General features: G+C 31.6%; 2 protein-coding genes across 4 annotated transcripts; both read left to right on the top strand.

Annotated features, from left to right (window-relative positions):
• The first annotated feature begins 4,363 nt into the window (after nucleotides 1-4,363).
• LOC150038003 (uncharacterized) lies at nucleotides 4,364-9,603 on the top strand. 3 transcript variants are annotated; one of them, XM_090310906.1, is made up of 11 exons: nucleotides 4,364-5,011; nucleotides 5,400-5,680; nucleotides 5,924-6,007; nucleotides 6,603-6,736; nucleotides 6,830-6,927; nucleotides 7,042-7,130; nucleotides 7,256-7,367; nucleotides 7,842-7,996; nucleotides 8,292-8,362; nucleotides 8,934-9,048; nucleotides 9,136-9,603. In XM_090310906.1, the coding sequence occupies exons 2-11, from the start codon at nucleotides 5,426-5,428 to the stop codon at nucleotides 9,301-9,303; spliced, it is 1,281 nt and encodes a 426-aa protein (XP_090167032.1). In that variant the 5' UTR covers nucleotides 4,364-5,011; nucleotides 5,400-5,425; the 3' UTR covers nucleotides 9,304-9,603. The 3 variants fall into 3 exon arrangements, with proteins under 3 accessions (XP_090167032.1, XP_090167031.1, XP_090167030.1); XM_090310905.1 differs by having other exon boundaries at nucleotides 4,440-5,011; nucleotides 6,830-6,930; XM_090310904.1 differs by having other exon boundaries at nucleotides 4,440-5,011; nucleotides 6,830-7,130.
• A 282-nt stretch (nucleotides 9,604-9,885) lies between these two features.
• LOC150038002 (uncharacterized) lies at nucleotides 9,886-10,438 on the top strand. Its single transcript, XM_090311106.1, has 2 exons — nucleotides 9,886-10,078; nucleotides 10,161-10,438. The coding sequence occupies exons 1-2, from the start codon at nucleotides 9,886-9,888 to the stop codon at nucleotides 10,436-10,438; spliced, it is 471 nt and encodes a 156-aa protein (XP_090167232.1).
• The last annotated feature ends 8,550 nt before the right edge of the window (nucleotides 10,439-18,988 follow it).

Raw genomic sequence — 18,988 nt, 5'->3', positions numbered from 1 at the left:
GTAAAATGCAAGGTTTTGTACATAATGTAATATCCATATGTACATCAACATTTTCATAATCAATGCTGTGCTCATTGCATATAGCTTTATTCAATTCAAGGCTTTTGTTTGTATCTGCAACACATCAATTCTATACACCTCCACATGTTATATTGGTATACACAATACATGAACAGATTTCAAATACTTCATCGTCGCTTTCCAAATAGATGGAGATTGTTTCTTTTCTAATTCCCAATGTACCATAAACTACTTGCAACTTTGCACTTGTTCTTCTAGGAGTCTTCAACGCGCATGCAGAAGAAATCAAGAAATTAAGCACTCTAACTACGTTAATTTTGAGGACACAAGCATGCATGTTCATAACTTGGAGAATCTCCAAGTTTCAGCAATCTCTTACTTGAATCTGATCATGAATTTGTTGTGGATCATCGCTAGAGACTTCACTGCTATTCTCCGGCTTTAGAATGGATCGTGGGATCCAATTATGATGAACTTGAAAGAAATTTTAGAGGAATTGAGAGTTTATTTGGTGTGAAGACTTTTTGAGAAAGAACAATTATTTTCAAATTAACAAGTTGCATGAACCTTACTTGCCAAAATTTATTTTGTTTATAGAAGAAAGCAGACAAATAGGATTGCATCTCAAGATGACACCAAATCAACATCAAATAAGTGGGAAATTAGGTGTGGGAAAAGTGGGATTTTCCTACTAACCCTAATATTTAAAAAATTGAATTTCACAAAATCAATTTTGAAATGAGCTTCACGAATTCAATTTTAAAATGAATTTAAATAATTAGTTTTAAATAAAATTTATTTCTTTTTAAAATAATTTTAAATAAGGAAAATTCTTATCTATAGAAAAATCCCAAAAATATTTACATTTTATAGCAAAAATTCAAAAAGTGTTTTATACTTTTTGAACTTTTTGCTATAAAGTGTAAATATTTTTAAATATTTTTTATTTTTAAAAAGACCCCTTTAAATAAAATTAATAATAATTTAATTAATAAAATTAATTTAATATCAAATATTAAATTAATAAAACACCAATCCTGAATATGAATCCTCATTCACGTGTACAATATTTAAATTTTAATATTTACAACTCTCCAATTTCGTTTAATTCAATAATTAAACTATATAATTACGTCAACTTTATCATATATAATTAACTACAATTCTTTAAATCGAATTTGAACGTTTCAAATTCTCATCGCATTGTTTTAAGGTTTAATTCGATATGAGCTAGCAGAGGGACCTACTAGACTTACAGGTCATGTGCTCCAACGACCCGAGATGAACTGGCTAAACTCTTTAACCTAATTAACCAACATTTGTTAACTACAAATACACTCCACTAAAGCCTAATAGCTGCAATGTCCTCACTGTAGATATATTTTTGTCTAATTGATTTAACCATGATTAGTAAGTTGATTATTCACAGGTTGTTCGTAATTATAGTTGGGTCAAAATTACTGTTTTACCCCTATAATTACATATTGCTCCTTAAGTCCCACTGATCCTCTGATGAATAATTGGTTTGTGGTCCAACCACTAAACCGAGTCCCTCTCAGACCAATGAGAAGGTAGGACCCCTTGTTCACGGCCTAGAGTCAACACTTAAAAGACAACCTATCTACTATCCTTAGAGTTGGGTAGGAGTGAATTTCATCTTGCAGGACTATGTCCCCAACTATCTATTTAGTCTTATCCCTAAAATGGAAGGCTTATTGAGTCGGCGATGTTGAGTCACTCTCACCCATTCAGATTAAAGGATAATCCTGAATAAACAAGAGTTCATAGTTAGCTCAAGATCGAGTCACCTAGATCATCGAATTAAAATAGTCAGTCTTATCAGTAAACGACGTTATAAAGTAAAAGTGACTATTTCATGGTCCGGTCTTATCAAACTCATTGCATAGGATGCCTCCACTCGCATGTCTCCACATGAACAATTCAGGATCACATTGTTTATATCAAATACAAAGTGAGCCGCATCCATAGTGTCCCCAGGTTAAGATACTCAGTCTTATCCATATACATAGACTGTTTTGGCTATTACTCGAACTTGATCAACTTTTATGTCTCCATATAAAGTTCAAGTATTCATGTTATAGCTATGGGTTCTTAGTTTATTGGGTTTATGGTAAAAAAAAAGTGCAATTCACATATTCAATAACATTTTTATTGAATAAACTCAATAACATCTTTACTGAATAAACTCAATAACAATTTTATTGTAAAATAAAATATGTTTAAAAGTTTACGAACCACGAGTTTTAAGATATATAACCCATCAGTTCTCTTTTATTTATCTCATTTTTCTTTGTCACTGAAAAATCGTTAACACATTGAGGCTCTGTTTGGTAACCATTTTTGTTTTTTAAAATTAAGCCTATGAACACTATTTCCACCTCCAAATTTCTTTATTTATTATCTACTTTTCACCAATGGTTTAAAAAACCAAGCTAAATTTTGAGAACTAAAAAAGGTAGCTTTCAAAAAATTGTTTTTGGAATTTGGAATTTGGCTAAGAATTCAACCAACGCACTTAAGAAAGATGCAAATCATCGTTAGAAATGTAGCTGACATAGACTTAATTTTCAAAAACAAAGACAAAAAACTAAATAGTTATCAAAAGAGATCTAAATAAAACACACGAAGATTTGAGTGCTATTTACCTAGATTGAACCAGTCTAAAAAATTGGGAGCACACTAAATCAATTTTTTAAAAATATATATAAGGACAACCATAAGAATCCCAATACTAATGAGGGCTTTGGTGGAGGCAAAAAGGTGGATTAGGAGAGGCAAAAATGGGGTTTTAGTGGGGGTTTTGCATGCAATGGGAGTTGCAAGTATGAATGTGTTCACATAAGGATCTCATTGATTTAACCTTTTCCCATTGGTAAACTTGAATGTAGCACCAAATTTTAGTTAATATTAGAGAAAAACTTGGATGCGCATCCCAAGTATGGTCTTGTCACGTGACATTTTTATTTTGTATTTTTTATTATTATTTTTATTTTTTTTTTGGTAGAGAAGTGGGAGCACAGACTACACCTAATCATTGTTCTTAATATTATCACTTTATTGACTATTTTTTCCCACAATTTTTTTTCCTGATTTGACTCATCAATAATTTTTGTTCCATTCAGGCGTACACACATGTATATGTATATCAGATTAACATTCGACTTAAATCATTTGCAGTAGAAGTATATAATCAATACGTTTTCTATTACTTTTGTAAGCATCCATAGTAACTATTTTGATTTGTGATGTATTGTTAAAAGAATTACCTGGATGTATAACCATTTTGATTTGTGATTAAAAAAAAATTTAGACATTTTAATTAGTTTCATATATTTGTTTTTGAATTGAATGAACTAGTTGGTACTATGCTTTTTTGTTATCAAGTATGTTTTAAGATGAGTTAAAGTCTGAAGTTATAGAATGCGTTCATCACTATGATTTCTAATATTTAATTATAAATTGCATTTAGACATTTTCTTTTAAAAAAAGTTGAATTAACTATTTTAAATTGAGAAGTGATCCACTTGGAATCTCAAGATGAAAAATGTTCCACATTTTAGAACATATTGGTAATTCATTTTCTATTGATGTCACAGACCGGTAAAGTTTTAGATTTGTCATTCTTTCTTCATTTTCTTCTCTGAAGGCTTTTTCCTCTTATTCTTCTCCGTTGGTTTGTGCGAGGTTTTCTTTTTCTTCCTTATCCTCCTCCTATTCTTCCTCTTGCACCAACTTGCATGTGCTGACAGTGAGCACCCAAATATCGGAGAGCAAGACTAACAAAGAATGAGAGAGTGAGATAATAAGAGAGAGGAGAGCGATTTGTGACAAAAGGAAATAGTGTGTGAGGGGACGAGAGAGTTCCAGGTGTGTGCAAAGTCTTGTTTTGGTAATTTAACCCAAATTTGGCGTTAGTGTCAAACAACCTTATTTACCAATCTCATTTTCCCTCATCTGAGCAATCCATACAAAATCCTCTTTTAAATTTAACCTAAATGAGTAAGATTGGCAAAATTCCCCACGAGGCTCCACCCCGATCGGGGAATTCCCAGTTTTTTTTGGGGATATGAGTCAAACTGAGGATCTTTTTAAGGTCTCCATTGGGGGATAGGGAAGGATGGGAGGGTATCCCCGCCCTAACCCTGACCCCAACCCCAATTAGATTTTAAAAATATATATTTTTAAATATATATTAGGTATTTAACTTTTTACATTTACCAATTTTTAATTTAGCCTAATCTAGCCCAACTAAAGTGTCCAACCCAAAACGAACCCTAATTTAGCCTAGGTATTAAGAGGGGAATCCCATGAGGTTGGGAGTGGGTCCCTTTCTTCGACGAGGAATCATCACTCCCATTTCTGCCTTCAAATAGCAGGGACGAAAGTGGGGATGAGATAAATTTCCCCATTGACAATGGGGATGGAGAATCCGTATCCTGTCCCGACCTTGTTACCAACCCTACAAATGAGGTGTGGGTTTGAAATATAGGAAAAGTTGACTTTCATTAAAACATAGTCAACTAGGGCAAGTTACAGAAAGAAAAAATAAATCAGCTTCTTCTTCAAGTGAGCGCCGCAGAGTCTCCGTCCACATCTCTTCTTCTTCGTTGTGCAGCCACCGGGCAACCAGACCTCAGCGCCGCCGTGATCCGCCTCCGCCTCCCTTCACGCCGGCCGCTGGGTTCTTTCCCCTCACTCTTAATCTTTCTCTCTCTCTGTTCACTGCCGCCGTAGCCTCGCCACCGCTGTGGAACGCGCCAATCACTTTGCAGTCACAGCCACTGCCTTCTTCAGTCGCCGGTCACCGCCTGCCACCGTCGAGGTCCACGCGCACCAGGAAGCCAACAACGCTGTTTTTCTCGGGCATTTGTCTACGTTACCCACGACTGGTTGCACCTTGAATCGACTTACCTGCTTGGTTCTAGCTTCCTATCTCAGTTTTCATCAGTTTGGAACGTTATACAGCAAGGTACTGAGTTTTCTTTGGTGATTTTTTTGTTTTGTTTCGCTGGGTTGTTTTGCTTTATTCTTTTCACTAACGGAGAAGAAAATGAAGAACAATTTCTTTTTGGTTGATTTCTTCTTCCACCACTATTCAACCAGCCTAAATGAAAACGTGCAACGAAGAATGTATACCTCACAAATTAGGAAAAAAAAAAAAAACCGGTTGAATCAATGAATAAGAAGGAATAAGATTTATATCATTCTTATCTGAATCAATAAATAAAGTGGAAACAATGTTTAAGAAGATGAATAAAGCCACAAAAAGAAGTTTGTTGGCTGTGAAAAAAAAAAGGATTGAATGGCAATGGCCGATGAGTCTCTTGGTTGGTTGATTATTATCCCTCATGCGGCAGGGTTGGCTTGCGATTGATGAAATTTTATGTCTGAGATTGAGGCCGACGATATGGATGAAATTGGTGCGGTGGAATCCATGGATAAACTTAATAGCCTCCGTATAACCTCTTTAGATGACGATGACATTCATGATGATGAAGAATTGCAAGATGACCATGACACTGATGATGATGATGATGAAGAATCAAATGAATCAGTGGTTTTGGGTTTCGTTGCAAAGCCCAAAAATTCTTGGTCTCTTCTTCCTCAGCTATTTCCAAGCAAGGCTGGAGGAGTACCGGTGTGTAAGCATAATCCATATCTCTATCATTTGAATTTCTCTTTTATATTATAAATGTTGATCAATTTTCTGTGTGAACTTCATTGTTGTTTGTGGTGTATCTGGTGATTGAAAATGGATGTTTTTTCCATTCTTCTTGTAAGATCGAATCGTACTGAAGTTGGATGACTATTATTTGTATAGAATTATTAGTACTGGTAAACCAAATTACGTATTTGATTGAATAAATAAATGGCACCTCAGGCTTGGTTGGATCCCGTGAATCTGCCGTCTGGAAGGTCTTGTGTTTGTGATATATGTGGAGAGCCTTTGCAGTTTTTGCTCCAGGTATTTGTTCGGTCTCAAAATTTTCATGTGTTTTCTTTTGCTGTCTCCTTACATCTTATGCATTTCAATCTAAATTCTAAATTCTCTAAACAATTAGGGGGTGTTTTGCCCAAGGAGTTGAAGTTGGGAGTACCACTCCTTGTTTGGCCTAAGGAATTCATGGACCTTACGACTAAAAAAAGGTCAAATTTAGTCTTATTAACTCCTTACACTATTGGCCTTATGACTAAACAGTTGTCCGGACTTCACAACTCTACTCCTTGTCCCAAATGTCCATTTAGGAACTAAAATAGGAAGAAAGATTTTGTAAACTACTCTCCAATTTTAACAACTCCACTCTTTGCCTCAAACGCCCCTAAGTAACTAAAATAGGAATAAGGATTTTGTAAAATGATAGTCCAATGGCTCTATATGTGTGGGAAAACTCAATAAAATTACTTTATCGATTTTGCAACATGTTGTGGATTTTGGAAATACCTTTTGTACATTTTTTAAGGTGTGAGATCATATAGTTTCTTTTCATTGTAAACGATTATTGTCATTCCACATGGAAGTATAGCTTATGATGGTTTGTTCCTGTTCATTAAATTGTTAGATTTATGCTCCTATTGTGGAGAAGGACTCAACATTTCATCGAACATTATTTGCGTTTATGTGTCCATCCATGACTTGTCTTCTACGAGATCAACACGAGCAGTGGAAAAGGAAGTCTGATAAATCATCTCGGAGGTTTTACTAGCTGGCTTTCTAATGAAATCATTTTACTTGATCATCAACCTACATTTTAAAATTTTCTTAATACTTTGTAATTGTTTTTGGAAGTGTGAAGGTTTTCCGCGGCCAATTACCCCGTAGTAATCCCTTTTACTCGAGTGAACCCCCAAAACATGATGGGAGTGACAAAGCTTGTGAATCGGGAGGTAGTTTTGATTTATTCTTCCTTCTATCGAAGTCCTCAAATTACTTTAATACATTATTGTTCTTTAAAATTGCACTGATTTATAACATGTCTAGCATATGTGATGTTGTTTTAGTTGCACGTTGTAACTGGTGTGGTACTTGGAAAGGAGACAAAGTTTGTGGCAAGTGTAGAACAGTACGCTATTGTTCTGAGAAACATCAGGTATCCTATTTGCAGCGTTGCTGCCAGCCTGCAAGTACAATTTCTTGTATTTTGAACTCTTAACACTCAAAACCAAATTAACTTCTTGATTGAGATCCTCAATACTCTATTCTATATATCTTCAGGCCATCCATTGGCGTACTGGGCATAAAACTGATTGCCAACGGATGTGTGTGTCTTCTCAGTTGTCAAGTTCTAGACTGACTAACAGTCATTCCGAAACAGACATTGAGAAAGGTTGGTGAAGAGAAAAATTCTGTGTATTAATGAGATAATAGGAAGATGCATATGTTTTATTTGGTTTTTTGGATTTGGTCCTTGCCCTGGATTTGTGGTTTCTTTTGCCCTCCATACATGGCTTGGACTTCTTAGTATTTGTTCTTTCTGCAGAATATTTGAAGGATCATCAATAGCTTAGATAAATGTTCTTTGTACAATTGGATGAAATGTGATATTTAGTTTACATTTAAATCTAGTAGAAGCTCTAGGATCAATTGCCTGACTAAGATGTACGGGAAGTATCGTTCCTATATAGTAGCACACTAGCACTTACCCAAAAGATTATTTAAATCTGGTAGAAGCTCTAGGATTGAATTGCTTGACTAAGATGGCTGGGAAGTACTGTTTCTTATCCCCAAAAAAAGGGAAAAAATATTTGTATGGGAAGTAGCTCTTAAAATTTAACCGAGAATTATTTGTTTTTTCCGACAGTTTCAAGCAAGCATCTTTGGCCTGAATTTGAGATCATGCATGAATACGAGAGTGAGTTCGACATTGAAATATCTCATGACAATTCTTATGCAAATGCTATGGTTTGTAAGGATAGGATGGATGACTCGATGAAGTCCTTGTTGGCCAATTTTGAGGTATTTATCTTTATGGTATCCTATCATTTGAAAACTTTAGTCGTCTTTGGTAGTGGCCTTAGTGTCTCTTGTTGTATCTCTATTTCTTAGAAGTTGTTTAACTATTTTGAAGTATTGAAGTTCCTTTTGTAATATCAAGTTGGGTTTCTTCATATAGGAGGCTTCTTTTGTTGTCTGTTTTTCTTCTTTTTTATATTGTTTGTTCGTATTCTTTCATTTATATGTGAAAGTGCGGTATTTCATTAAAAGGGTAAATTGTTTTGTTGCTAAATTTTATGAAATTTTTGGTATACAGGGAGATGATGATAGAAAGTCTTGGGCCTCTTTTCAAGGTCGCTTATCAAAGGCACCTGAACAAGTGTTGAGGTAATATTAGCGTTTCAAGTTTTCTACTGAAATTTTACTAAGTTGATTGAACTTGATCATGTTCAAAGATCCCTGGCCAAAGGAACTTTGATCATGGGCTTGTGATTATTCATACAGAACTGCAAATCACAAAAGTTGATCATTTGCATGATATTTTGTAAATTATGAATGAAGCAAAAAAATTCTCTTGCCTTAGATGCTGTTTGAATCAGGGGACTAAATAAAATTAAAATCTTATAGTTATTAGCATATAAACATAGCCTATTCGTATATTTGCAAGTGGTGCTACCACACCCGATGATAAAAAAAAAGTTGATCATTTGCATGATATTTTGTAAAATATGAATGAAGCAAAAAATTCTCTTGCCTTAGATGCTGTTTGAATCAGGGGACTAAATAAAATTAAAATCATATAGTTATTATCATATAAACATTTTAGCCTATTTGTATATTTGCAAGTGATGCTATGACACCCGATGATCAAAACGTGCAGTTACATTTTTACTTGACTAAGTTTTTCATGTCAATGTCAGTAAATTATTAATATCATTAATAAAAAAAATGGAAACAGATATTGTAGAGATGTGGGATCTAAACCTTTATGGCCAATGCCAAGTGGTCTGCCTTCCAAAGAAGATATCCCAAAATGCAGTTACTGCAGTGGTCCCATGTGTTATGAATTTCAGGTAAGCCCTGCCCCCTCTTTCTTCTGGTTTCATATTTGGATTATTTAGTTTCGAGCATTATAGATAATTCGTATTGGGTGACAACAGATCTTGCCTCAGTTGCTTTATTATTTTGGGGTAAAGAATGACGTGGATTCACTCGACTGGGCGACAATTGTTGTGTATACGTGTGAAGCATCCTGTGAGTCAAGCATAGCTTATAAAGAGGAGTTTGCTTGGGTTCAACTCTCTGTTCCATCTGCTGTTCACCAGTAATATTTTCATCAGTTTTGTTCTTTAGCAATTCTTATGGCCATATGATGAGTATGCTTTTTGTTTACTTTTCCATTCTTTCTCAGAATGTTAAATTATAGAAATAAATTATTTTGTGCCTTTTCTTCTTTTCTGTAGTCTATAAATGTTGCCATTATCATAATTTTATGTATTTTCTGAATTTTCTTTTAAGAAAAAACTGGATATGGTATATAACATTAAATTATGATTAAGGAAGATGGGAAGGAAAGAAGCCAAAAGGAGATTACAAGAACCTCCTTCAATTGGTTGAAATTTTGTTTATATCATAGTTCAGTTATCTTTGTTGTTGAATAAGTCTTTCTTTTCTTCCAAGCCGCATATGCCAGAATTGAAGCCAAAGATCTTTCTTTTCATTCTTTAAAGAGTGGCCAATGTGTAGAAAGAAAGAGTTGTTTACATAGGGGAAGATATGGCTTCGTGACTCAAGGGGAACCATGTTTTCTCCACTTACAGCCATGAATCCATAAAAAACTTATTCGGCATCATTAGTACTTTTGAATCTTGCTCGGGTGTTTGTCCATAAATCACCACAAATCAGAAATTATGGGTATTAATATGGATCTGGAAGAAACTCAAAGCATTGCTGATCTATATGGCTGCAAGGTTGGTTCTTGGCCCGACTCCTACTTGGGTCTTCCCTTGAATAGAAAGCCGAGAAACCAATCTTTCTGTTCCCTTATTGTTGAGAAGATTGAGAAGAGACTCAAAACCTGGCCATTGTCTTACATATCCAGAGGTGGTAGGTTAACCATCATTCAAGCCACTTTGAGTAACCTCCCTACATACTACCTTTCTCTCTTTTAAATTATCGAGTAAAGTGGCTCACTCGATTGAAAAGCTGTATAGAGACTTTCTGTGGAAGGGGAAAGATGGGTCTGGTTTGCACCTTGTTGGCTGGGATAAAGTCACCAAACCAATAGCCCATGGTGGGCTGGGGATTACTAATCTGAAACTTAGAAATGAAGCCCACCTTGCTAAGTGGATCTGGAGATTCAGGTTAGAGAGTAATAATGCTCTTTGGAGAAGGCTCATCGTGGCCAAATATGGTTCCTCCCATAGAGATACCAAAGCTGGAAGCCTGGAACCATCTCTTTAAATACTGTGAAAGGCCCTTGGAAGGTCATTTCCCCCCTTCAGCCATAAGTGGATCAACACGTTGCTGTGACAGTGGGCAATGGGCGTTCGGTTGCTTTTTGGCATGATATTTGGGTGAACTCAACCCCTTTGAAAGTTGCCTTCCCTAACCTTTTCGTTCTCTCCCTTGTCAAGGAGGCTTCGGTCTTCAACTCTTGGAAGATAAGGGAGAGCTATTGAGACCTAAAGCTCCATAGGAACCTAAATGATTTGGAGATAAGCGAGTGGGGTGTTCTGTCCCTCTTGCTAACTGACTTCCGGCCACAACAGTCTGAAGAGAAATGGTTCTGGAAGCTTGAGCCATCTGGGTTTTTCTCCACCAAATCCTTGATTTGCCTCCAATCATAGTACAAACTCTACATCTGCGAGGGGCCCCTTCAAATCCATCTGGTTAGACCACTTCCGCAAAAAGATAAAATTCTTTATTTGGGAGTTCAGTCACAAGGCTGTTATCACTCATGCTAAACTTCAACGTCGTTTGCCATTTATGACAATTTCTGCAGGTTGGTGCACTCTTTGCAAGAGGCAACGGGACACAATATCATCTTTTCATCCTTTGCTCTTTCTCCAAAAGATTTTGGGATCTCGTCCTTAGCTCCTTTAATTGATCTGTGGCTTTTCCTGGGGACATCAGTAGTTTTCTTTGCCTCATTTTCTTGTGGTCGACATGGTCGGATTTTCAACGGCAAATGTCAACAAATAGACCCCTTCATTGATCACGTTATTTTCATTGCTATATCTTGGTGTAAATTGTCTAAAGATTTCAAGTATTATAGTTTTGATTCTCTTTTGTCCAATTGGAGATGTCTTTTGTAACTCCTTTGGATTGGGGTTATTTTCTATCCCTCTTTTGTAATTTTACTCATCAATGAAATTTTCTCTTATCAAAAGAAAAAAGGGAAACCATGTGTTGTGAAGTCCCTAACAAGAAAGTGAATTTAAGTACAAATTAGTTGAATCCAAAACTCGAAGTCAACTTGTGTTGACTAAAGAGCATTATTGATGGCAATCTCATTCCATGGTGGCCATCTACTTAGAATTTAATATCTTATAAGTTTCTTTGATACCCAAATGATGTAGGGTCAGATGGATTTTCCTATGAGATTAGTCGAGATGTGCATAAACCGACTCAGACAGATACAAATATAAAAAAGAAAAAGAAAAAGATGTACAATCTAGTTTAGATGACTACAATTGTAATTGTTACAGATGTATGGAGATAGGACAATTCCTTGAATCTTGCTTCATTGTTCCTACTTGTAGATTCGTGTAGGAGGGAACACAAAAATCGAAAGAAAGACACCTAGATTGCATATCAATTTGGGTTAAAAGAGGTTTAGGTTGGTTGTTTGACATGAAGGATTAAACACTTAATGCAAATTGGTTGGTTTTGGGGTTTGGCTAAACCAAATTGTATATACCTAAATTGACCGATTAACCAGAAAGACAAATTACCTACCTAAGTATTACTCAACTAGTTATGACATTTGCCATTGTCTAGAAGGTTAGACATTCAATCTCAGACTCGATTGAACTTTAGAAATAAAAAATCAATATCAACTATAAGTTGTGGTGGGCTTCCTTTTTTAGTTTTCTCCTTGATTGTCTCTGATCATAGTACAAACTATCCCTCCCTCCCACCCAAGAGAAGTTGAACAATGTTCGAAACTGTAGAGGTTTAAAAAGTGTTGACCTTGATTCTTATAATATTTATCGAATCATACAGTTGATTGTCTGAATTTGAAATGCGAGTAGATTTGTTAGATCTTCTCGTGCATGATTTCCTAAGTTTAAGAAGTATATTGAAGAGGAGAATATACCTAGCAATAGTTTTTTATGTCTTGATTTTTCAGTCAGGTGAAACTCTAACTTTTAAGTTCAAGTAAACTATGTTGCAATCTTCTAAACTTTCAAATGTCTTCTCAAACTTTTGTTGCATGAAGCATTAAATATGTAGAGTTTCACATAATTGGGATGCAAATATAGAATATTATTGTTATGTATAATTTATTCAATACAATCATTAAACTTAGCAAACCGTGCAAGAGAAAATCTAAGAGCATTCGAATTCAAATAATTTTACTCAAAACACATATTTCAAATCCATAATATGTGCAAAAATTTACCTTCAACACCAACTCATATTTTAAATGCTTAACTAGATATACAATAATTAATATAAATCGATGAAACATTACCAACCGTCAATGTCTAATACATTTTCAATCTTCCATTGTTTAAACATCAAATTCTCTAACTATGATCTCCTTAGTGATTTTCTAGTTATTTATCCTTGATCTCGTTTGAATCATTTTTGCTAGCATAAATTGCTAAAATATCCTTTGCAATTGTATTTCAAGAAGGGAGAACAAACTTAGATACTAATAAAGTGACTGTTCCCTCCACAAATATAATGGATTACTCATCAAATATGATAGATCTTTCAATAATGAGTTTTCTAGCATTCTCTGCACTAAAATTGCTTACTTTGGTGGTTTATTTATTGTTTTCTCTCATTACTTTTGAACATCATTCTTGATGAGATGCATATTTTGTTTTTGCTCATGGACGTTTTTTAAACTGTAACCATTAATATGTAATCTCATTATTACTGCTCCATTCATCGTTATATCTGGTCTATGATTTATCTTCATTACAATTGAACAATATGATAAAATGATCCCATACGTATTATAGATATTTCTTTCTTCTTTCATTCCTTTGATTGTGGATTTGTTGGTGGTAACATCTCAACAAATTTATCTAAATCATCATTATCTAAAGTGACATGATCTTCATTTCTTGTTGCCCTATCACTTATCTTTTCACCCATTTTCACCCATGACAAGTAGAACACTAAGAAGTAAAACAATATTTCTTTAGTGGGGTTGGTTGATTTTTTTTTTTTTTTCCTTTTTCTCCGTTAGTGGACTAGAAATGTCATTTTGACTCTTTTGACCGTTAGTTGATTAACAATAAAATGAGTAGAGTGAGAAAGTTCAATCAACCAAACTAATATTATTTAATTTATGTATTTTGTTATATCAACATTTTCAAACTATTTAAAAAAATTTATCAAAGACTAAAAGTTCTATTTTTAAAACCTTATGGACTAAATAGACATCAATCTCAAACTTCATGGACTAAAAATATATTTTATCAATTTTTTTTACTAAACAAAATCCGACAAATAAATGATATTAAATATGATAAACAAAGTAAACAGTAAATTGATACTCAATTCTCAAAGACTAGTTACGGTGTGAAGGGATTCAAATTTTGGAAGACTAAAAGTGGTTTTCATTTAGGGCCGGAAAATGAAGTCTAATTCAACTTCTCAAGATCTATTTGGACTTTTACGTGTTTAAAAATGTGTTTTTAAATACTTAAAAAGTCAATTCAAATCGATCCCTAGTCTTTTGAATTAATTGACTAGTTTTAGTATATGTAGTTTGGTTCGGTTTAACCATACTCGAAATAGACCAATTTTGCTTGTTTTTAGTTCCTACACTCCAAATTGCTTACATGGACAGATGGCTGGTTGGTTTAACAGGCTAGGTCGATTTTTTTCCCTATTTTTGCTTGTACCCCAAATTTGGAGTGGAATTTCAAGCATCTTTAATAGAGAAGGCTTTGTGGTTGGATAGGTGAATACAAAATAATTGGAGGAGGTAAGAGCTATATGTAATATTAAACAAGCCTAAGAGCTATTTTGTTACAAAAGTTTATGTGTTTAGTTCTACCTATGAATTTCTATGATTTGTTCTTTAATTTTTAAAAATAATTTTAAAACTTCAAGTCAAGTTTTGAAAGCTAAAAAAAAAAAAAGTTTAAAATTAATGTAAATATATATATTTTAAAAACTCCGCAAACAATAACCAAAAATGGCCTAAATTTTTGTGAATAAATTTTCATGGACTTTGGTTGAATGAAGAGTATGTATATGACAAAATAAATCTATGAAGCACATATATTTCATATGAGACAAAGAATCTGTATCAGATACTAATACTTTCAGATACTTTCTAGATACGACACGTGATTAGACATACCTATTTTTATATTTACCTTTTTCTAAAAAAAAAAAAAAAAAAAAAGCAACTCATCTCATCTCTCCCAATTTAAAACTAGGCAACCTATTAAAAAAGTTAACTACTCGAGTCCAAAACTAAAAGGAAGAAAAAACATAAAAGATCAAACTTTAGATTCATCTAATCTTCATATTCACATTTGAGTCCTACAAAGCCTTCCAAAATATAACTCACTTGAATATCTTAAAAAATTCAACAAAGAAGTTCTTCGTTTATCTTCAAACTTCTCCCTCTAATCTTCTTTTTCTTCTCTAATCAATATGAGTCACTTTTCTATTACATTTTATTGACTATTGTACTTCAATGTCTTAGATGGTGCTTTTTTTTTTTTTATTGTACTTAAGTATTTGTATTATATTTTGTACTATTGTTATTAACTTGTATGCTAAATTTATCTATATCTTAGATTTTTTAAGAAAAAGAAAACGTATCTTCAATGTACCAGTATCCTAGTTTTTTAGAAATTGGTGTATTGTCGTATCCTATCATATCCGTATTTCATATCTGTATCAGTGTCTGTGCTTCATAAAAATGTATAATAAAATTGCTTCTTATAATTTTTTTTAGTACAACAATTGTGAGATAGGAGATTGAACCTTCGACCTTTAGGAGCTGTTTGAATTAAGGTTTTGTAGATGTCTGAGAATAAATTATGTCTAAGAATAGGATGTTTGGGAATAAGATGTCTGAGAATAAATGATTACCGTGTTTAGTTATATATGAGAATGGGGATTTGATGTTTGAGAATGTATTATACTTTTTTATGCATTTATAAAGTTTGAAATTAATTTTATTAATTTCAACAATTAATTTTCGTTTGTTAATTTATTTTTATTACATTAGTTATTAAATCAATTTTAAGCCATTAAAATTTAACTAAGTTTACCCACTTACCCTCCAATTTAATATATTTATTATCAATTAAATTTTTTATATTGCACATATATATTATCAATTTTTATTTTAAAAATATTGGTAATTAATTTAAATATCTATTTTTTTTTTGTAGTTTTGTTAATTGAATAGTTAATTAACTCCTTGATTAATGTCAATTATAAGTTGTACATATATATATATACAAAAGAAGTTGATATAAACTAGCTTATTTTAAATCATCAAACAATGTTTTTAATTTTTTTAAAAAAACTATTATTATAGATTAAACTAGAAGTACAAGTGTACAAGATTGTTTAGTTGGAAAAATTAACTTATTTTATTATTAGTTAATTAGTTATTTATTTTAAAAAACTAGTTAATAATTTTAATAAATAATTTATGATGTTAATATATATTACCAATAAAAAGGGATTTAAGCCAATATAGTTATGGTTATTCATATTTTTTTTGAAAAAAAAATTATGATTTTTCATATTAATTCATAATAATAGAATAAATTATTATATTAGCATTATTATTAATAAGATTAATTATATATGTCAATTATAAATTTAATTTAAACCTATTTATAAAAATTAAATATATTAATTACTATCAACAAAGAAGAAAAAAAATAAAATGAAAAGATAAAAAGTAAGAGAGAGAAAAAAATCATTGGAAATGGAGAAAACCCATCTATTTGGGTGGTTAATGAAAAATCTCAATGGATGGGAATATGAAATGTCTTAAATAAGATATTCACATTCCCAAGGTTAAAAACTTGTACCAAATAAAATATCATTTCTCATTCTCACCTCTTATTTCCATGAACCAAACGGACGATTAATGTTAAAGATTATGCCAATACCATCGAGCCAAACTCACTTTAATAGATTATAGTTAAGGGCTTCTACTTCCTTTATATTGCCCAACCCCAACAACACTCTTCTAAAACATGATTATAAGCATATAAATAATTTCTCGAAATATTTAGCCATTATATTAGTCGGGGAATGCGAGAGAGTTGTAGCTCATACAATATTTATTTTGAAAGATGCATCTATTTAATTAAAGTCGAGTTGTAGCCAACATGAGCATGACTCAATTGATTAAAACATATATTCTTGATTAAGAGGTTAGAAGTTTGAATCTTCCTCCCTCACATAGTTGTACTAAATAAAACAAAAACTTTTTAAGACTAGTTTCCATTTGGTCCTTTTATTTTAAAATATTACACATTTAGTCCTAAATTTGAGTTTGGTTTCAATTTAATTGCTAGGTTTCAACATATTACCATTTTACTATTGAGAATTTAGTTTTGTTTCAAACTGGTTCTTAGGTTTCAAGATTTATACTCTTAACCTCAATTTTTCATTAAATACTCACTTTCAATCATTAGTATGAATGTCTATCAATTAATTTAAAATAATTATGAAGTAAAATTTCAAATTTATTTTTAATAATGATGAAAAATAGTAAAAATTTATTAATTAGAATTCTTTTAACTAGGTCATATTTACTAGCCTCTAATTAAATTGTTACAATCTTAATGAATTTTTTTGTATTATTAATAATTCATAGAATATTATTAAAGAGTGGAGAGCAAACACATGACCTTAATTAATAGACATTAACAATTAAGACAAAATGTGAGTATTTAGTGTAAAATCGAGATTAAAAGTGTAAATCTAGAAACACAATGACCAAAATTGAAACAAAACTCAAATTTCAAGGGTAAAATTAAAACATTTTAAAACTTAGGAACTAAGTTGAAACAAAACTCAAAATTTAAGAACTAAATATGTAACAATTTGAGACTTATAGACCACATAGAAACTAAACCCAGAATCTGAAGACCTATATTTGTGTAGAATAAAATAAAGGTGAGTTGTAGAGTATAGTGTAGCAATGTTGATTAGAATTTGATTTTGAGTTTTATTACATAATCATTTGAGTTAGGATAGTGTTTTCTTAATCAAAATGTCATGATTAGATTTAACATTGTGAAACAACCATATTTATTATATCATTAAAGTATCATAAATGTTATCTACTTATTTCTAACTTACAACTATTTCTTGCTTTGTTGTTTAGAAAGTCACCTTTTGGGCAAGCTTTTACAAGCTTTAATTTTTATTCTTTATGTACAAACTTTTTCATTCAATTATTTACAATTATTGGGTTTTAAATTAAAAGAATGTTGATGGGGAAATGTAAGTAATATTTATATTTCAAAATGGAGTGGTCTAACTTTTCATAGTGTAACTTTTTTTTTTTTTTTTTTTTTAAAAAAAATGATGGTTTCACTTTTTACAATGGCAGCCATATTGTGAGATGGGTATACTTTTTTTAATTTTATTTTATTTTATTGATGGGAATGTCTAGTCCAAGATCACCACTATATCAATGATTTTTTTCTTTTTTTTACAATGAAACTTTTGAAAAATTATTCATAAAATTGGAAAATGACATCTAACATAAAGACAAATTTACATATTCAAAATTAAAATATCATTTTGGTCTATTTATTTTTTCAAATATTCTAAGTTTAGTTTTTATATTTTTAATAAATTGAAATACTAGTCTTTATGGTTAATTTATTGTTGATTTTTTAAAATAAAAATAAAAAACAGTCTCTATTAACATTTTTTTTAACTTGTGAAAATAAATTTACATGGCGTATTTTCTTATGTGAAACTTATTATTATTGTACAACTAATTTAAATAAAAAATTAACTTTGACTTATTACATTTAAGATTTATCTAAGAATCTAAAAAAAAGTAATCCTTTTAGCCTTTAAATTTTGAATTTAATTCTCAATTTAATCCCTGAATTTTAAAATATTACACATTTATCTCTAAATCTTGAGTTTAATTTTCAAAGAGTAATACTTAGGTGCAACCTAGACTTACCTAAGTCTCACGCTCCCCTTCTTCTAGCTATATATATTAATTATTTTTTAAAAAGTTAATAAATGTCCTTTAATTGGGTGCAGCAATAAGGACTACATCTAAGTTTTATTTATTTATTTATTTATTTTAAAATGTTATACTTTTATACTTAAGTTTTGAGTCTTATTTTTATTTGATCCCTAATATTTTAGGTTTTTACCATGAGTTTTCATTAATTCTCATTTTCAGTCTTTAGCATTAACTTTTTAGTTAGTTAATTTAAAAATAATTATGAAGTAAAATTTTAGCATTAATTTTAACAATGATGGAAAATTATTTAAAGCTAATTAATTATAATCATTGTATATCTTGAAATGTAAAGACTAAATAGAAACAAAACACAAAATGCAAGGGTAAAAAAGTAATATGTGAAACCTAGGGACCAAATGAAAACTAAACCCAAAACTCAAAGGTAAAAATAGAACATTTTGAACATATGAACCAAACATAAACTAGATAAAAAATTTAGGAACGAAAAATGTATATTTTCCTTTTTTATTTAAAATATAAAGATTAAAATTGAGATTTACTGAAAGTATATGAACTAAAATTGAATAATTGAAAGTATAAGGACTAAAATGAAATGAAACTCA

Source organism: Benincasa hispida, chromosome 2 (assembly GCF_027475165.1).
Source record: "Benincasa hispida cultivar pf3 chromosome 2, pf3_genome.v1.1, whole genome shotgun sequence".
Taxonomy (NCBI): domain Eukaryota; kingdom Viridiplantae; phylum Streptophyta; class Magnoliopsida; order Cucurbitales; family Cucurbitaceae; genus Benincasa; species Benincasa hispida.
Note: the sequence above shows the minus strand (reverse complement) of the source record. Positions and strands in the feature narration are given on the sequence as shown.

Excerpts from the sequence above, each read along its gene's own strand:
- LOC150038003 (XM_090310904.1), top strand. The coding sequence starts at position 5,426 with ATGTCTGAGATTGAGGCCGACGATATGGATGAAATTGGTGCGGTGGAA. Across the intron at positions 7,131-7,255 it reads ATTGTTCTGAGAAACATCAG|GCCATCCATTGGCGTACTGG; the intron begins GTATCCTATTTG and ends ATATATCTTCAG. Across the intron at positions 7,368-7,841 it reads CGAAACAGACATTGAGAAAG|TTTCAAGCAAGCATCTTTGG; the intron begins GTTGGTGAAGAG and ends TTTTTCCGACAG.
- LOC150038002 (XM_090311106.1), top strand. The coding sequence starts at position 9,886 with ATGGGTATTAATATGGATCTGGAAGAAACTCAAAGCATTGCTGATCTA. Across the intron at positions 10,079-10,160 it reads ATTGTCTTACATATCCAGAG|TGGCTCACTCGATTGAAAAG; the intron begins GTGGTAGGTTAA and ends TATCGAGTAAAG.